The sequence below is a fragment of the Nicotiana sylvestris genome, chromosome 5, assembly GCF_000393655.2.
Source record: "Nicotiana sylvestris chromosome 5, ASM39365v2, whole genome shotgun sequence".
NCBI classification, from domain to species: domain Eukaryota; kingdom Viridiplantae; phylum Streptophyta; class Magnoliopsida; order Solanales; family Solanaceae; genus Nicotiana; species Nicotiana sylvestris.
In genome coordinates this window covers 147,072,741-147,088,939 of record NC_091061.1, presented here as the reverse complement: position 1 = coordinate 147,088,939, position 16,199 = coordinate 147,072,741, and the positions used below count along the sequence as shown (strand labels likewise).

Genomic DNA, 16,199 nt, shown 5'->3' with positions numbered 1-16,199 from the left:
CATCTGTAATCTGTCTCCCCTTAATGAATGCATTCTGCTGGTTTGACACCAGACTCTCCAGCACTCTTTTCAATCTTTTTGCTAGAACCTTGGCTATGATCTTATACACACTACTGATGAGACTAATTGGCTTGTAGTCCCTTAACTCCATAGCCCCTTTTTCTTTAGGATTAATGCAATGAAAGAAACATTATATGACCTGACCATCCAACAATGTTGATGGTAGTGACTCATGGCTACGAGGATGTCATGTTTGATGAATTCCCAAGAGTGCTGGTAAAAGGCCATAATAAACCCATCTGGTCCTGGTGCCTTGTCTGGTGCACTTGATTGTATAGCTGCTAGTACCTCCTCTTCATCAAAAGGTGCTTCCAGACCATTCTTCTCTTCTGTTGTAATGGTTGCGATGCTTTCAAAGTTTATAGAGGGTCTCCAATTCTCCTGTTCTGTGTATAGTTTTCCATAAAAATACAGTATCTCCGCTTTTATAAGCTCCTTATCCTCTATAATTTCATTGCCAACTAAGAGTCTGTCTATGCATTTTTTTCCTTCTTTGTGAGTTTGCAATCTTTTGGAAATATTTAGTGTTTCTGTCACCTTCCTTAAGCCATTGACACCTTGATTTCTGCCTCCATGATATCTCTTCTGCTTTGGCTAGCTGTTGAAGCTCCACCCTCAGGCTCATCATTTGATTGGACTCGGTTAAAGTCTGTTGTCTACCTTCTGTCGTTTGTTCGAGTGCCATTAGCTCATCTATAGCTCTGGTTTTCCTAGTTTCTACCTTCCCAAATTCTTCTTTGTTCCATCGGGCGATATCCTTCTTCAAGCTTTTTAACTTTTGCAAAAGTATGAAGTCTGCTCTACCAGAGAAATTGTAACTCTACCACCAATTCTTCAGTTTGTCAATGAAACCTTCAGATTGCAGCCACATGTTCTCAAACTTGAAATAAGAAGGGGTTGCATCCAAGTCCCCACTCTCCAATAAAATTGGCATGTGATCTGAGATCACCTTGGGTAGAGCAATTTGTCTCACATCTTTAAATGAATCATTCCATTCAGGGCAGATAAGAAACCAATTAATTCTAGAAGCTTGTAAGGAATTGTCACCTTTCGACCAGGTGTAATGAGCTCCTTGGAGGGGTAAATCCATGACATCAAGGTCTTGTATCATTTCGGAGAATGATCTCATAGCTCTGGATCTTCTGGTACAATTCAATCTCTCGTGTACAAACCTACAAACATTAAAGTCCCCACCTATGACCCAGAGGCCTTCCCATAATCCCCTCACACCTGCAATTTCATTCCACATCACCTCCCTCTCTGGATTAGAGTGAGGTCCATAAACACCTGTGAAGCACCACCTAAATTCCTCTTGGGTGCTTTCAAGCATACATGAGATGGAGTAGTAACCCAGATGAGGGTCTATTCTATTCCATTTGCCTTTTGTCCCAAATCATTACAATCTCTCTCCTAATTCCACTTGCCTTTAATTCAACCCAATCAGCCCACATGTTACCCCATTATTGTTGAGTCACTCTGTTGGACCAGTCTTCAATCTTTGTTTCCTGCAGACATAAGATATCCACCCTCCATTTTTGAATGAGAGATTTAATAGTGCTCTTTTTCTCCTCCTCATTCAACCCCCTCACATTCCAACTCAGGATTTTAAGCTTCATCCAGAGAAGGATTTGTAGTGCCTACCCTTTTACCCACTGTCATGTTGCCCTTTTCTGTCATAGTTGATCCCAAAGAGTAACCTTTTTCTTTCCCCTTCTCCTTTAGTTTTCTTCCATTTCCCTGATTTTTGTTGTGACTCCTGCTGTTGAATTTGAGCTTGTCTCCTTTGCTCCATTCGCAATATTAAACCTAAGAGATCATGCTCGCACCCGGCCACATTAATTCTGAAAGCCTTGCATGCCTTAACTATGGTTATTTTAGTCCACTTCGAGGTCTCAATAATGGATGGTTTATCAATTTGCTGACTGGGCCCCCCTTCTCCATGTCAATGGCAGAGCTTCATAGACTGCTTGGGAGGAGAAGTCTATGTCAGAACTGCTTACCGGAACCAAATCCATATTCTGGGAATTGATGCACAATGGTTTATGGATTCTTGGATGTGGAGTGGCTTCGTCATCTGCACCTGAGAGACTGGTATCTGAGTTTTGCTCTTGCAGGGGAGCTATGGAGGGCTCCTATGTCTTAATTTCTTCAGAGTCGAGAGAATGTCTTAATTTCTTCAGAGTCGAGAGAAGGAGCCACCAAGGCTTTAAACTTATTCACATAAGGGTTGGGCTTGTGGCCAATAACCCTCCAGATGGTCTTTTCTTTTAATAGCTTTGATTCCTTCACTTGGGCTTTTCTTTTTGGGCCTTTTTTATAATAACTTTGGTCAGCTTCCAAGCCCAGTTTTTTAATAGTAATATTGGACCCACTCCCTTCATTATCCACTGGTACAATTAAACCTTTACCCTTTGGATTAACAGGTATGTTAATCCTTTTTCAAATTAAAGCTGCTAGGGTTTCCTCCTACGTAAGTGACTGCTGCCTTGGTGCAAGGGTCGAGGTACCAGCTTCTGCATGTGACCCTTTTGCTCCGACAAATGAAGAAGCTCCGGCCGGCCTGATTTTAGCAAAGTGGTTTTCTAATAATGAAATTTCGAAGCCCCAGTCTTCCTTGATCAACTCCAGGTTTTTTGGAAGTTCATCCTTGTCATTCTTCACACAAATACGAGCCCAGAACGGATGCACTTTATGCTTGGTATCCTCATCAATTCCGACGAAACCACCACACTTGTCGCCGATGAATTTGAATGTACTTGAAGTCCATGCGTGGAGTGGGATTCCGAAAGCTCTCACCCATCTATGCTCTGATTTTTCCCTTGTCATCACTGTTCCGGCCACCGGAGACCACCATTCCAGGGACAATCTCCTTCCATTCCAAAACCAGTCACCAGCTATGACTCTGTTTGCTTCTAGCCTGGATAGAAACTCGAACAGAAACTGATTGTGGCTGATCGGCGTGACTCTGAGCCCAGCTGTGACCTGCCATCTGCCAGCGAACCATTTTTGAATCACCACAGAGTTTGGGCTAAAGTTGAAGGGGTCATTGAATTGGCCTATGAGACACGTCGACAAGAAAGTTTCATTGCCAATTTCCTCCACCATTGGATCCTGCTTTTCCCCTACTGCAGCACTTATTTCTGATGGCCATCGAGTAATCTTAGCAGCTTCCATATAGGACCTGAACTCGTCGGCAAGATAAAATCTTGGGTCCACATATGCCCCTAAATAGCCTTGTATCTTCCTTGCTATGCCTCCCTATCCTTTATTGTAACTGCTTTCTGGAATAATGATTGCAGCCTTGTATTCCCCTAAGATAGATTCGACTCTGATAAACCTCCCATAGCTGTTGAAATTCTGTATTACTCTAAAAGTATAAGCTTGTATCTTCCTTCCCCATCTCCTACACTTGTTACCAGTCTGTAGCGAAGCTTGAATCAGAGCTTCACATACCCATCGAAGGTTACTCTCGTTAATCTTAATCTTGCTTGTGAATCTCCTGCTACGCTCTGTAATAACAAACCATCTAGCAACTTCCTCATTAATACTAACTGAAAAGTTTTCTCGCTTGAAACAAAAGTGAGCCCCCGATCCATAGCTAGGCAAATATAGGTGCTTCATCGGAAAAGGCTATGCCGGAGCTTTGGAGGGGAAAGAGGAGAGAGAGGAGAAACTTGGCACATTTCCCAATAGAGAGCACTTTTATTCCTCCTTTTGGTCCTGGTAGCGGAGAGTCAAAAACATTTCTCTTTTCCCCCTAATCAAAGAAAGAAAGTAAGCAACACTTCCCATATTCCCTATTTGTTCATTCACGATTCACCTCTTTACTTTCTCCCTCTACTCCTAACTGATACAACAATCGAGGTGCAGGAAAAATTTATAAGCTTAGACAGGAAAACAAGATGTGCACATGGATGCCCAGAGATTCAGCAAAAATGATCAATTTCAATTTCATGGATGCACTGAATTTTTTTCCAAAAATGAAAGATTCAATAGAAAAAAAATTCAGCATATACAACACTAGTGGAATTCCTCTGAACAGATGAATACATGTACAAATATCAACTACCTATTCTAAGTGGGATGCCATTGAAGAACTTCAGGTTACCACATAGAATGCCTGAATTCTCCGGCGCCAGTAGAATAAAAGTAGCGACAAATTATCTGGAAGGGCTACAATAGCATAAAGAGAGTTATTAGTCTTGGCACAACCTCTGTACGGCAGATCAGATAGCCAGTCTTTGATAGCCAAGATCCTCCAGTGCCAGTTCATCAAAACAATGGAATCAGCCACCGATTACCATAAATCAAATCAGCTACCAACTACCTGGAAATTATGGGTACTCGCCCAAAATAAAGTATAATCCGTGGGGCTATAATTAAGTTTTCACCGCTGCTAATTGGAGGTTGCAGGTTCACAAGGTTCTACATGAACCTGTTAAATGACAATTAAAGGAGGTTAATGTCCCTAGGGCTTTTTTCTTTTCCCTTTTTCCCCCTATCCTATCTAAAGTCAAAAGCACAGCAAAATCATGCAAAACCCACGTAAGCAAACAGCAGGTATCAATGCAGGAAATCATCCTCTGGTCATGGAAACAAAGGCGCTTAAAGGCAATGGTGACAGACAGAATAATTTAGATGCAGGAACCATGACTTCTTTTGGCTACAATTAAATTCACACGAGAAACCTAGCAGTGCTTTTGTAACTCTCAGACCTTCATACCAGGACTTTCATCTTGGACACACTACTAGTTTCTAAATACGGAAATACACAATATAGTGATGTACAGAATGGAACTGTTTTTGGTTTAAGGTCAGAATGCAACTGTTTTCTTGCGGGACATGAATTTTAAGAGGAAGAGATAAAAGTACCTAAAGATATAGTATATACTATATAGTATTAAAAAGGACTCAATGTGAGTAACCAAAAGCTGAATCATCCGGAAATCGAAAGGATTCTCAGAACATCAGGCGGCACAGCAGCAAAACAACTTACTCACCAATATTTTGTAGGAGCAAGCTCGATAAGGTTTTCAAGTTCAGATTGTCAAACTTATATTCAAGAAATACATAATTCTAACTGGATGCTACAACCAATGTTCTAATTTATGTTACTACAGTTTGATCTGACAAAGAGCTTAAGAAAGAAACGAAGATTTCTGAAACTTGTGGTCTTAAGCATGTCAGTTTTTTTTCTTCAGGAAGTGGCCATTCTAATCTTCTCTATATTGTTCCAATTTTGTGATCATGTAGTCTTAAACATATCATAACATTTGTGTGACTCTAAAGATTTTCATTAAGGATAAAATGAGAAGGTTAAAGTTAAATTGTTTCCAAATATAGAAATGTATTTTACTCTTTGAAATGGACTAATAAGAAAGAGTGTCACATAAAACGAAATAGAGGGAGCACTAATTAGTCCCATAAATAGGTGAACCCTCATTTACTTCAATCACTAAATTCATCAACCATCCCTCCAACTAGTAGGCTTGCTATGCAAATATATGTTAAGCAAGCCGATCTCATCTCAATAGTTCATAATTTGTCTGCTAAGACAACTAAAATATAAATTGGAGTTCTCTATAACTAGAGATTCTTCAACCAGTATATGACAAAAAAAAATCTTCAACCAAACTTGAAATTCTCTCAACAAGTATGTGGCCGAGTAGAAGTATAATGAAAATAAACCTGTACCACAACTAATTAGTGCTGACTAAATGGATTCTCTGCTTCCATTGTGTTTGTTCTTCGGGAAATCATGCATGGTTTATGAGAAAATTATAAGTTTTTTGAGACAACTTTTTTCCATGTGAGTTAGGTCTATCTTGTCTCGGTTTAACTTTTCAATCGTCACAGTATTGTGCTAAAGGACCAATGTATTTGGAGGTTTACGGAAGACAACAATCTCAAGCGACATTCTCTTAGTGTATACTCTATGTGATATTTGCGTCCTCTGTAAAACAACGAAGCAATAACACAAAAAATGCTAATAGGGGTCATAATGTCAATCTCTTCGGTCCAAAATGCACAAACCATGAGTACGAGCTCCAAAAAGCCACATAATTTTCTAAAAGTAGAAGATTTTCAGAGCACGAAAGTTAATTACATTGGTCTTGGAACTGGTCCGAACAAAGTGGGTTGTTGTTGTTGTTGTTGTTGAAAGTTAATTACATAATAGCAGCAGCAAAAAAAACATATCTATGCATGCACAGACAGAATAAGTACTGTTACTTGAACTTGGAATTAGTCGTATGGTTATATTTTGTACCTTCACGCCTTGGAACTGGTCCGAACAAAGTTAAGGTGAGCGAGATAATTACTTTCAGCAAAATCATGTAATGTACGTGGTGCTCGTGCCCCATCATGACCTAGCTTACCACATTCTTCCTTCAACAAACTCCTACCTTCATCAGCCTCCTACAAAAGATATTCCAAAACTGTAAATATGCAATCGCATAAACAAGTTCCCAGTTGGATGATCTCAATTTCCTCTTCTTCTTCCAGTTTAGCTTTTCTCTATTCTCCTCTTTATTCACTTCAATGATTGTGCTGCTCTCTTTTCCATTTTCTGGCTTTCTTGTTCTTCTTTATTAGACTACTGCTTTGATTTTCCTTTCTTCTATTTTGTTTTTTATTTTTACTGATATGAGTACTGTAATGGATTCTATTCCTACTGTAATCCTTAATAATATTAGTAAGACATGCTGAAATTAAAACTGCAGACTGAAATTAACGATAAATTAACCTCGGGACTGGTATTTCATGCTTAGTTTGATGTTTTATGGGACATATATAACATGCTGAACATAAATTGTAATTGATCTTACTTGCTTAAAGTTTTATTTTCCATGAGACTAATTGATGAAGCACTTGTAAGAAAGGTGTAATTATTAGGTTTATATTATAGACATCTTAAAGTTTTAAGTCCTAAACTGTAGTATAGGCCAATCTTTTGTATTCTCAGTGGATTGCATCTTTCACTTCAATGAAATCTGTGTGTATGCTTGAAATGTTAGCTGCATTGTCACATTTAAGCTCTTCACTTAGAAAAACACTGGACTCTAACCATTTTCTAAGAGAATACATAAGTACACCAACTTATCACAATACACACAACTAGGCTCTATACACAAAGTAGGTTTTGGACCATATATTAGGTGAAGGTGAAACAAAATATTTGAAGTAGAAGTTGAGAAAACAACAACAACAAAAAATCCAGTAGACTCTACTTAGTGAAGGTAGAGAGGCGGTTTCCAATAGACCATTGGCTTAGAAAGAGTGAGAAGAAGAAGAAGAAACCGGGGGGGGGGAATTAGTAGTACTAAACACTAACAACAGGAAATACGATAACGATAACAGCTAACTAAATCACATGACGAAGTAACGATCTACTAAAGCATATGCAGGAACCTGAGTGCTACTAAAGTAACTGGTAAGAAAAGGAGAAACTTACAACTACCTACTAACCTCCTACCATAATCCTCGACCTCCATATCTTCCTATCAAGGTTCATGTCCTCAGTAAGCTGAATCCGCGCCATATCATGTCTATCTCTCCCCAATATTTCTTTGGCCTAACTCGACCTCTTCTCAAACCCACCATGGCCAGCCTCTCACATCTCCTGACAAGAGCATCAATGCTTCTCCTCTTTACGTGCCCGAACGTCTCGACTCCCGCATCTTGTCCTCCATGGGGGCCACGCCCACTTTAGAAGTTGAGAAAAATGTTTTTTTTTTAGACAAAAATCTATGGAAAATTGTGTTTGAACATGAACTTCACTTGGAAAAAAGTTTGTGAAAGCTGAAAATTTGTGAGTGGAATCAGTATCTCAAGTGAAATACACCTTAAAACCACTCAACCAGTATTTAGCTTTTGGGGTTGAGTTAGGCCCAACATCCATTTCTTCTACACGGTATCAGAGCTAGACCCATCCCAATTCATTGTTTACCCGATGTTGGGCCCCCATATTACGTTGTCCACGCTGGGGTGGGGGTGGGGGGTTGTTGGCTACATCGGTGGGGATGAGGTTCTTTGGTCTCCTTACATGATCTCGGGCAACCCTCACGATTTTGGGATTGAGTTAGGCCCAAGGTTCATTTCTTTATCACATAATCATTTACTGAAATTTAGTAGCAAATACCCATGGTTAAAAACTAGTTTTTGCAAATACTGTAGTTCAGATTCATGCTCAAATGGGTTATTTGAGTTTTCCTGTTATGGAAGGAGTATTAATTGGAACAGACATCCAGATTAAAAAAAATTCAAAATTTGCTAGGGCAGAAAATCTAGCAAGGAAATCACCCACAATATCGTTTAGTCTTCTGCATACCAATAAGGCAATAACCACCCTATACGTTGATCATAATAATAAAATGGGACTTCTGATGTATGAACTAAGAAATCAGAATGATATCAGTTTGGCAAATGAAATTAATGCAGATCACTGATCAAAGGATTAATCCAAATCACTGTAACGTTCATTAGAGACAGAAAATAATACCTGTAAGAACTTCAACATTTGCTCCTCAATTGTGCCACTCATCGCCAGTGTTTCCACGTGAATAGGGCGTATAGCACCCATCCGATGAGCACGACTGATCACCTGTTCCTCCATACTGATAAGTATCACGAAAAGTCAAATAATATTATGTGTTAGAAAGCTGTCCAGACACATGGCAGGCTAGCTTCTTTATTCTCAGAGAACAATAGCAAAATAAAGTATAAGAGCAACGGGTTGAACTGTTTATTCAAAAAAAAGAGGTTGGTTGAACGCAAGCAGATTCATTAACATACTCAGAGTTTTTTGCCTCCCCCCCCCCAGGGGGTGGGGGTGGGTAGGAGGTTCACTGTATGGAACTTTTTCCCCCCAAGAAAGGTGTGGATTTCCAGTTCAGTTACTAGCAGATTTTTCTTTAAAACAAAAAATTCTGCATCTGTATCACCATGGGCTTCTTCCAAAGGCATTACAAGGAAACAAACATGAAGTCTAGTCATAAGGTCAGAACAGGCTTAATGTATCTATTACCTTTTGTCCCATATTGGTTCCATTAAATAGACATGTGTTACAAAGCTCAGATCAAGACCTAAAGCTGCACTTCCATCCATTAATAGAGCCATGCAGTCAACATCATGCTGAAATGTCGCCAGTGCTTTCACCTGAATCATGCGAAAATAACTAAATTGCCACGGAAATACCTAATAAAGACAATCATGAAAATCATGAGTGGTTAAACTGCAATACCTTGTTGACAGAAGGCATTGGACTATACAAACTGGCAAAACGGATACCAGCAACGGCTAACTACCAGGAGAAGAAAATGGAATAATCAGACCATCACATAATAATAAACATACTAATCAGAAAATCTCACAATTAAGTAAGAGTTACCTGCTGTTCAATTACATGTATGTGCTCCAGAAACTGAGAAAATATGATAACTCTCTCTGGAATTAAATTGCAGAAATCATTTGATGACCCAACCAAATACCCTTGGGATGAAAACTTGCTGAAATTGCTTTTCCCATGAGATCCACTAACAGCCTCGACACTTCCGTCCTCGTTGGAGTTAATAATCATCCTATTAGCTTCCTGTATTTCTTTTAACCTTTCAACAAGGTAAGCAACTTTACTGCTCGATGTTGATTGCCAATCAGGATTCCAGTCATCCTTCAGAAGAATAATGATAACATTAGAAGTAGTTCGCTATGGGATAAATAAAAAAATTAACTACAAACTAGGCCACCAATCAGTATGTCCTAAAAATTAGACCTACCTGCTTATAAGATGGCTGTAACTCAATCAGATCCTTTGGAACAGGCCACTTTGGATTAGGATTTTCAGGACGCGTCAGTATTTCAGGACTTTGCATCTCATACAAGTTACCACAGCCAGGAATTGTACACTTCTCACTATTTAAAGAAACACAATCAAGGCATAATAGATGCTTACAAGGTGTAACCACAGGTAGACGACACCATGCTTGACACCTACATATATTATTTTAGAAAACGTCAAAATCATGATGCATTTAATCTAACGAAATCATGCCACAAATGATCTCAGAGGTTGTGACTTACCTCATGCAATTCCCACCATATAAAAGGTGATATCTTATCAGCGCATACTCCTGTGAAGTCGGATCCAGACCATCCTCAACTAAAATATCCATAGTTTCTTGAATATCATCACCTGCCTCTGTCACTCTGATATGTCCTGCTACACAGCACGAGAGTCTTACATTTCTGATGGTAGTACTTCGGAATTTCCACTGTTTAGGGTTCAGCAAACTCTCAACATGAGAAGGATCATTCCAGTCTGCCATTAGTATATTCCTCCGCACGGTTTCTACCAACTCATTGTAACTTCTCGCATGTTCTTCAGTAAAATTTAAGAATATCATTTTCTTGATGCATGGGGGAATATTCTGCAAATCTTTTTTCCTGGCACTGATCATGCACCTGTGAAGTAATTGTAGCAAACGTGACCGGCCCTCTTCCATCTCTGCTTCAAATGGCCTAAGAATACCAGCTTCCCAGGCTTTCTGATTCTGTCCATAAGTTTCATCATGGAGGAACTTAAGCAAGGGTTGCAGATGAGAAAGCTGGCTACTAGGGGTGTTAGGAGTTGGTGTTCCAGTTAACAACCAGCGATTTGTAGCCCGCAGGGAAACAGCCATTTGCAATTTGTTGGTCAAACTTAGACTTGAACCAAGGGTGTGACCTTCATCTAATATAATTCTCAGCCAATGAACTTGCATCAATACACTTCTCTTTTTGGGGCTCCACTCAGCACTTAGACGACTGAATGTAGTTATAACTATATCATAATCCCAAGCAAGATTATGTGCAGAAGGCCTTTTATAATCAGTCCAGACAAAAACTCTCAACTGCCCTTGTCTTACATGCCTCTCAATTTGACCTCTCCAATGATCAACTAGATTTGAAGGAACAACAACTAAAGTAGCTCGAGACAAATACATCCTAAATGAATCCAGAGGCTTACATAGAGCTACCCTTAACGCATCTAAATCAAATACCAGGTTCACAAGACCTCTAGGATAGTACCACTTAGTTGTACCCTTTTCATCCTTCTTGACAAGACCAAAGGCTTGAAATATTTTATGATAGGCATAAGGAACTCCTACTGAGGTCTGTATGACGGGTTGCCCCACCCCAATTGTTTCCATTTCTAACAGCTTCTGCGGTGACAGCTTAGCTAACCAAATTAGAGCCTTCTTTGCTTTTGAATCCATAACTGAGCAATTATCCTTCAGCACACTGGTAAAAAATGATATATTTTCTTCCAGTCCCCCAGGTGTTCCTTTGGTATGGAATCCTGGAAGGCAAGTGATATGCTGCTTATGATCCCAAGAGTCTTCTGCAACACGACAACTCTGATATAATGGATCAGTATTCATACTGCAGAACCATGCAGTAGTAGCATCTACAACACCAGCTTCTGTAAGCCTCCGCCATTTCTGACAAGCATCACATTGGATCCAGGTTTCGTTGATCACATAGTTCTCAGCAGAAGGCTCACAAAACCTCTTACTACCACGAGAATTTTTTTTTGAATAACCAGGTTTCGCATATGTCAAGCTTCTTTGTTGGTTGTTGGAAGCACGCTTTCTTTTTTTCGAGTCTTTCCTAGAATTCCTCTCAGGAAAGAGAGATGTCCCTTCATTTTCATATGCATACATAAGATTTTTTTTTATCTGGCTAAAGTTACTGGTGCACCTCACAGCATACCTAGCTGGAGTGGAGCGCATGACTGTACATGAACTAATTTCTGCAGCTGCTATGTGATCAGCTGAATTAACAACCGTGGATCCAATTGAAGTGGGGAAGTCTAAGCTTTTTGTTGGGGTTAGTTTATCTAAAGATAAATGTCCCCTACGGCCATTGAGTCCAGTAGCTCTACTTGCTGATGAAAACCCCGAACTGATTGTATTTTCACTACTAAGCTCATAATAACCACACCTCTGGTCAGTATTATGCATACACCAGATAATTTGTGCACCATCTGGTGGCTCTGGCAGTGTTCCCTGAGTCTTCAGAATGAGAGAAAGAGCAGTAATAGTTTTACCGAGGCCAGGCTCATCACAGAACATTCCCCCATGGAAATCCTTGATTTTAGGAGCCTGACCTGTGGCTATTTGACCAGAAACAGCATTTATATAAAAAGCAAACCCATCTTCAGTGACAAAATCCATGTACAGTGGGTGCTGTAATAATTCAACATTGTGCTCACGCTGTAACATCCAGTCAACTGCAGCCTGCTGATGAGCAAACAATTTAAGTTTCATACATGGCATGATTGATGCAGCAAGAAATCTTAAATGCCGACATGTTGCAGAGACCCTTAGAAGATCAACAGGACAAAGTGAAGAAAGAATATTGATCAAAATATCATCTGTTACCACCCATATACCCGATCTACTACTATCAAGGGGATTCACTCTTAAAGAATCGGGATTTCCCCTCTTTGCTACACTTGGTAAGCTCTTAAAAATTTCATGGAGCTCAAAGAGCTTTTTCTTGGAAGGGTCAGGTGCACTGCAGTGCTGTTTGCATCCTATAACATGACAGTCAGACAGATTCCAAATACTAAAATCCTTTTCAACACCAAGCTTAGCAGACTGAAGCATAGAACTCCTAGCTTCCCAGTCACAACTGTAAAGAAATATTTGAACATTCATTAGCATAGTCAGCACAGTTACAACAAATATTTAAGACGTAAATTAGCATTAGCTGCACAGACAATTAAATGCTACTCAATTTTGAAAAACTCCAAACTCACCAAGAAATTCTACGTACCACTGGTGAAAGCTTATCAGTTCACTGGGCGTAATGGTGTTAAAATAATTAATCATTTACTTTACTGCAAATTCGGACAGCCTAATACTTAATAGAAGAGAATATCTTAGTCCATCTCTGTAATTACACTTTTTAAAATTATTTTTTAATAAGATCTTGGCTGCAATTGCACAGTGAAGTCACAATTACTCCAACTATAATAAAGCAAAAATAAAACGGAAAGTTTTTTCCTCTTGATTTTGTCAGATTAAAGCCTTCATCACCTAAAAAGGAAGGAACGAAAAAGAAGAGAAGTCATTAGCACCTATTCTACACTGCTAATGTACTGCTGATATTCTGAATTTCTGAAAAAATGATTGACTATCGTGTCAATGGTATATTTAAACGTTAATCATCCATTATTGTTCCCTAATTACCCACATGAGCAATCAGTAGCTTGACTAGCGATAGAGCTGAATAGGTCCTTCCACTAAACTTACAGTTTTCTATCAATTAAAAGGACCAATAACGGTATAACCAGGAGAAAATGAGAACCTCAACCATATATTCTTTTTGGATGATCCTGGCTTGGCACAAAAATTAATAGTTCACTAAGTTTATAAGTATTTTTTTAAAAACATAGTATAGTTCCCACTTAATAAATAAATTAATTGTATCCTTGCACATCAAAAGTATAGAGTACACAATTAGAATGCCTTTGTAAAATATGAACCCGATCTTGCTTACTCATAAAATTGACGCCTCACAGGAATTCATCTATAAAACTTGACGTCTCTTGGATCTCTATCTCTAGTTTTTCTTTGGGGCATCCAAAAGGGTGTAGCCCTCTCATAGAAAATAGTACAATGTGGTTAAATTTTCTGACACACATGTTGCAATTGCTTTTATGTGCAAGTTGGATTTTCCATTTTGTGCTCACAAAGTTTTACACATTTCATCCTTTAGTCAGAGGCTCATTTAAGGTGCGATGAAGCTAAGAAAAGCTCAGGGAGGGCGCTTTGCCTTGCTTAAGTTGTGCTTCAATGTAAGGCTAGGTATTAAGACATGCGCCTCATTGCCCATGAGTTTTATTGAATTAAGCGGCACTAAACAACAAATATAATCGGCAAATAAGTGTATTAGTTGTTAAGGAAAACACTATGAATAGATTTGTTACTTTTTTCTTGATTACATATATATTTTTGTTTTTTGATAAGTACAAATATATTTTTTTAGGGTATAGGGTCTAGTGGGATGTAGCAAGTACCCGTAGATTTAGTCAGGTGCGTGCCAGCTGCCAACACAACTAATTCTTGGATATTTAAACTTTACAACACCTAGAGATTCCTTCTTTCCTAAGAACATCTTCTATTTCTTTCCAGCTAAATTGTACATTTGAACTTTATCTTTTTTTCTTTTCTTTTTGTTTTATGACAGTGCTACACATGCCAGCTTGCACGCACTTCGACTAATATACCGAGCTGGTCCCACGATAATTATATAGAGGATTAATTGCATTGTCATTGATTTGAACGTTTCTCCGATATCCTAATCAAAATCATATTTTTTCCATTAATATTCTTTAAAGTTTTGATGATTTAGTATTTAATATGTAGAAAAATATGCAAAATGGTTGATGGTGTCAAATAACACTGTTATGCGGCTGCAAAAACATGCTATGTAGGTGCAATGTAGGGTGTTGGGCTGTACTTTTGTGCAAATCTCTCAAATAACGGCAGGAACATGCGCACCTGACATGGCGGAAAAGCGCGGCAGCAGCAGGACCAGACTTAGGGAACTGCCAACCGGACCACAAAGCAATAGGCAAGTATACGTCCACTAAAACAACAACCCTAACTTCATCATCATCATTATCATCACCACCGCCGCGATCCACAACCTCAACAACCCTAGCAACAATTCTCAAGCATTTTTGCATTACAAGCTTGTGTAACTGGTGCACCACGCTTAAACTACCATGAACCATTCCAATTCTCCTCCACTTCTTCGTCGTCGGAACGGTGCCGTTTTGCTCCTCCCGAGAACCGATTGGGGACAATACGACGTCGTTTTCAGACACAAAGTGGACATTGGAACCGTCGCCGGCTATATGGCACTTGGAATTTACAGGGGGAGTGCGACGGAGCTCGGAGGAGTGCGGTTGTGGTGAAATTTTAACTGCAGTACGGAAGAAACCGCAGAGCTTGTGGTCGGCAATTGAATTTTCGACCTCCATTGTTGGAACTGGAAGCTTATGGACTAAGAATTCATGCAGAAGTTAGGGTTTTGGAGGTGTAAGCGAGAAGGGGATCCATGGAGGATTGGAAATAAACGAGGGAAAACAGGAGCAGCCGTTGTTTCACGTGCCCCCCCAGTTTTTTCGTAAATAATGTATAAACCAAAGCCAAATTAAAACTGGATTTAAATTACGGGAAAATGACATTATAGCCGCTCTTAAAATATAGCCGAAAAAATATATATTTTGTATATGTATATATTCTGTATGTTATATATATATATAAATTATATAAATTTTATATATTTTTTCAGTTAGTGAATGTAAATAATATCGGACGCAGACTAAAAGTGAAAAAAAAACCTTTAATTACACTAGGTCGCGATGGTCTGCGCCAAGCACGAGCCCAATACTATAAAAGTTAAAAGTATTACTCCCTCCGTCTCATATTAACAGTCGTAGTTACTAAAAATAGTTGTCTCCAAATTATTTATCATTTTAGAACTTCAAGACAAAATTAATTATTTTTTCCTTTTTTACCCTTATTACATTGTTTTTGAAGATGGAGATAACACATAAATAAAATAAATATTCAATGAAGAAAGTATATCTTAAGATATAAATAAGGGTAGAATAGTCCAATCTATTTTCTAATTAATATTTCTTAAGAGGCGTGTAAAAGAGAAACACGACACATAATATGAGACAGATGGCGTATTTTTTATTAACCTTCTCTTATATGAAATTTCAAAGTTGTTAATAGGCTAAATATAATTTAGGCAAATATATAGGACTCGTTTGTCCGTAAAAAATCGAATTTATTTTTTTTTAAAATGTGTTTGTCTATGAAATTTTGTAAGTTTTTGAAAAAATTCCGAAAATAAGTTTTCAAAATTTTCAAAAATAAAATTTTCCTCACTCACAAAATTGTAACATTTTTCAAGTGAAATACATGTTCATACATAATTGCAAATTTCAAACACTATTTTTCAACTTAACTACAAATACTATTTTTTTCAAAAAAAAAAAATAATCAACTATGTCCAAACGCCTACATAGTTTACCCCTGAACTATGGACCAAATACCTGCGATATACTTTTTGGGGAC

General features: G+C 38.6%; 2 protein-coding genes across 5 annotated transcripts; both read right to left on the bottom strand.

Moving 5' to 3' along the window:
* Positions 1 to 880: 880 nt before the first annotated feature.
* On the bottom strand, positions 881 to 1,852 carry LOC138869464 (uncharacterized). The gene is made up of 2 exons (XM_070147084.1): positions 1,710 to 1,852; positions 881 to 1,379 (listed from the first exon to the last, which is right to left on the bottom strand). Exons 1-2 carry the CDS (start codon positions 1,850 to 1,852, stop codon positions 881 to 883), a joined length of 642 nt encoding a protein of 213 aa, XP_070003185.1.
* A 2,133-nt stretch (positions 1,853 to 3,985) lies between these two features.
* Positions 3,986 to 15,237, bottom strand: LOC104213059 (F-box protein At3g54460). 4 transcript variants are annotated; one of them, XM_009762467.2, is made up of 9 exons: positions 14,607 to 15,237; positions 10,138 to 12,732; positions 9,834 to 10,047; positions 9,449 to 9,727; positions 9,302 to 9,361; positions 9,086 to 9,216; positions 8,561 to 8,675; positions 6,329 to 6,477; positions 3,986 to 4,495 (listed from the first exon to the last, which is right to left on the bottom strand). In XM_009762467.2, the coding sequence occupies exons 1-8, from the start codon at positions 15,089 to 15,091 to the stop codon at positions 6,331 to 6,333; spliced, it is 4,026 nt and encodes a 1,341-aa protein (XP_009760769.1). In that variant the 5' UTR covers positions 15,092 to 15,237; the 3' UTR covers positions 3,986 to 4,495; positions 6,329 to 6,330. The 4 variants fall into 4 exon arrangements, 2 of the variants coding, with proteins under 2 accessions (XP_009760769.1, XP_009760772.1); XR_707501.2 differs by lacking the exon at positions 3,986 to 4,495 and adding an exon at positions 7,528 to 7,765 and having other exon boundaries at positions 6,341 to 6,477; XR_011407703.1 differs by lacking the exon at positions 3,986 to 4,495 and adding an exon at positions 7,514 to 7,765 and having other exon boundaries at positions 6,386 to 6,477.
* Positions 15,238 to 16,199: the final 962 nt, after the last annotated feature.

What these genes read in the sequence shown, in the direction of transcription:
- LOC104213059 (XM_009762467.2), bottom strand. Translation starts at nt 15,091, where the DNA reads ATGGAGGTCGAAAATTCAATTGCCGACCACAAGCTCTGCGGTTTCTTC. An exon ending in GCGCTTTTCCGCCATGTCAG is followed by an intron (nt 12,733 to 14,606) that starts GTGCGCATGTTC and finishes ATTTCTTTACAG; the next exon opens with TTGTGACTGGGAAGCTAGGA. An exon ending in TACATGTAATTGAACAGCAG is followed by an intron (nt 9,362 to 9,448) that starts GTAACTCTTACT and finishes TTCTCCTGGTAG; the next exon opens with TTAGCCGTTGCTGGTATCCG.
- LOC138869464 (XM_070147084.1), bottom strand. Translation starts at nt 1,852, where the DNA reads ATGGAGCAAAGGAGACAAGCTCAAATTCAACAGCAGGAGTCACAACAA. An exon ending in AAAGGGCAACATGACAGTGG is followed by an intron (nt 1,380 to 1,709) that starts GTAAAAGGGTAG and finishes TATGCTTGAAAG; the next exon opens with CACCCAAGAGGAATTTAGGT.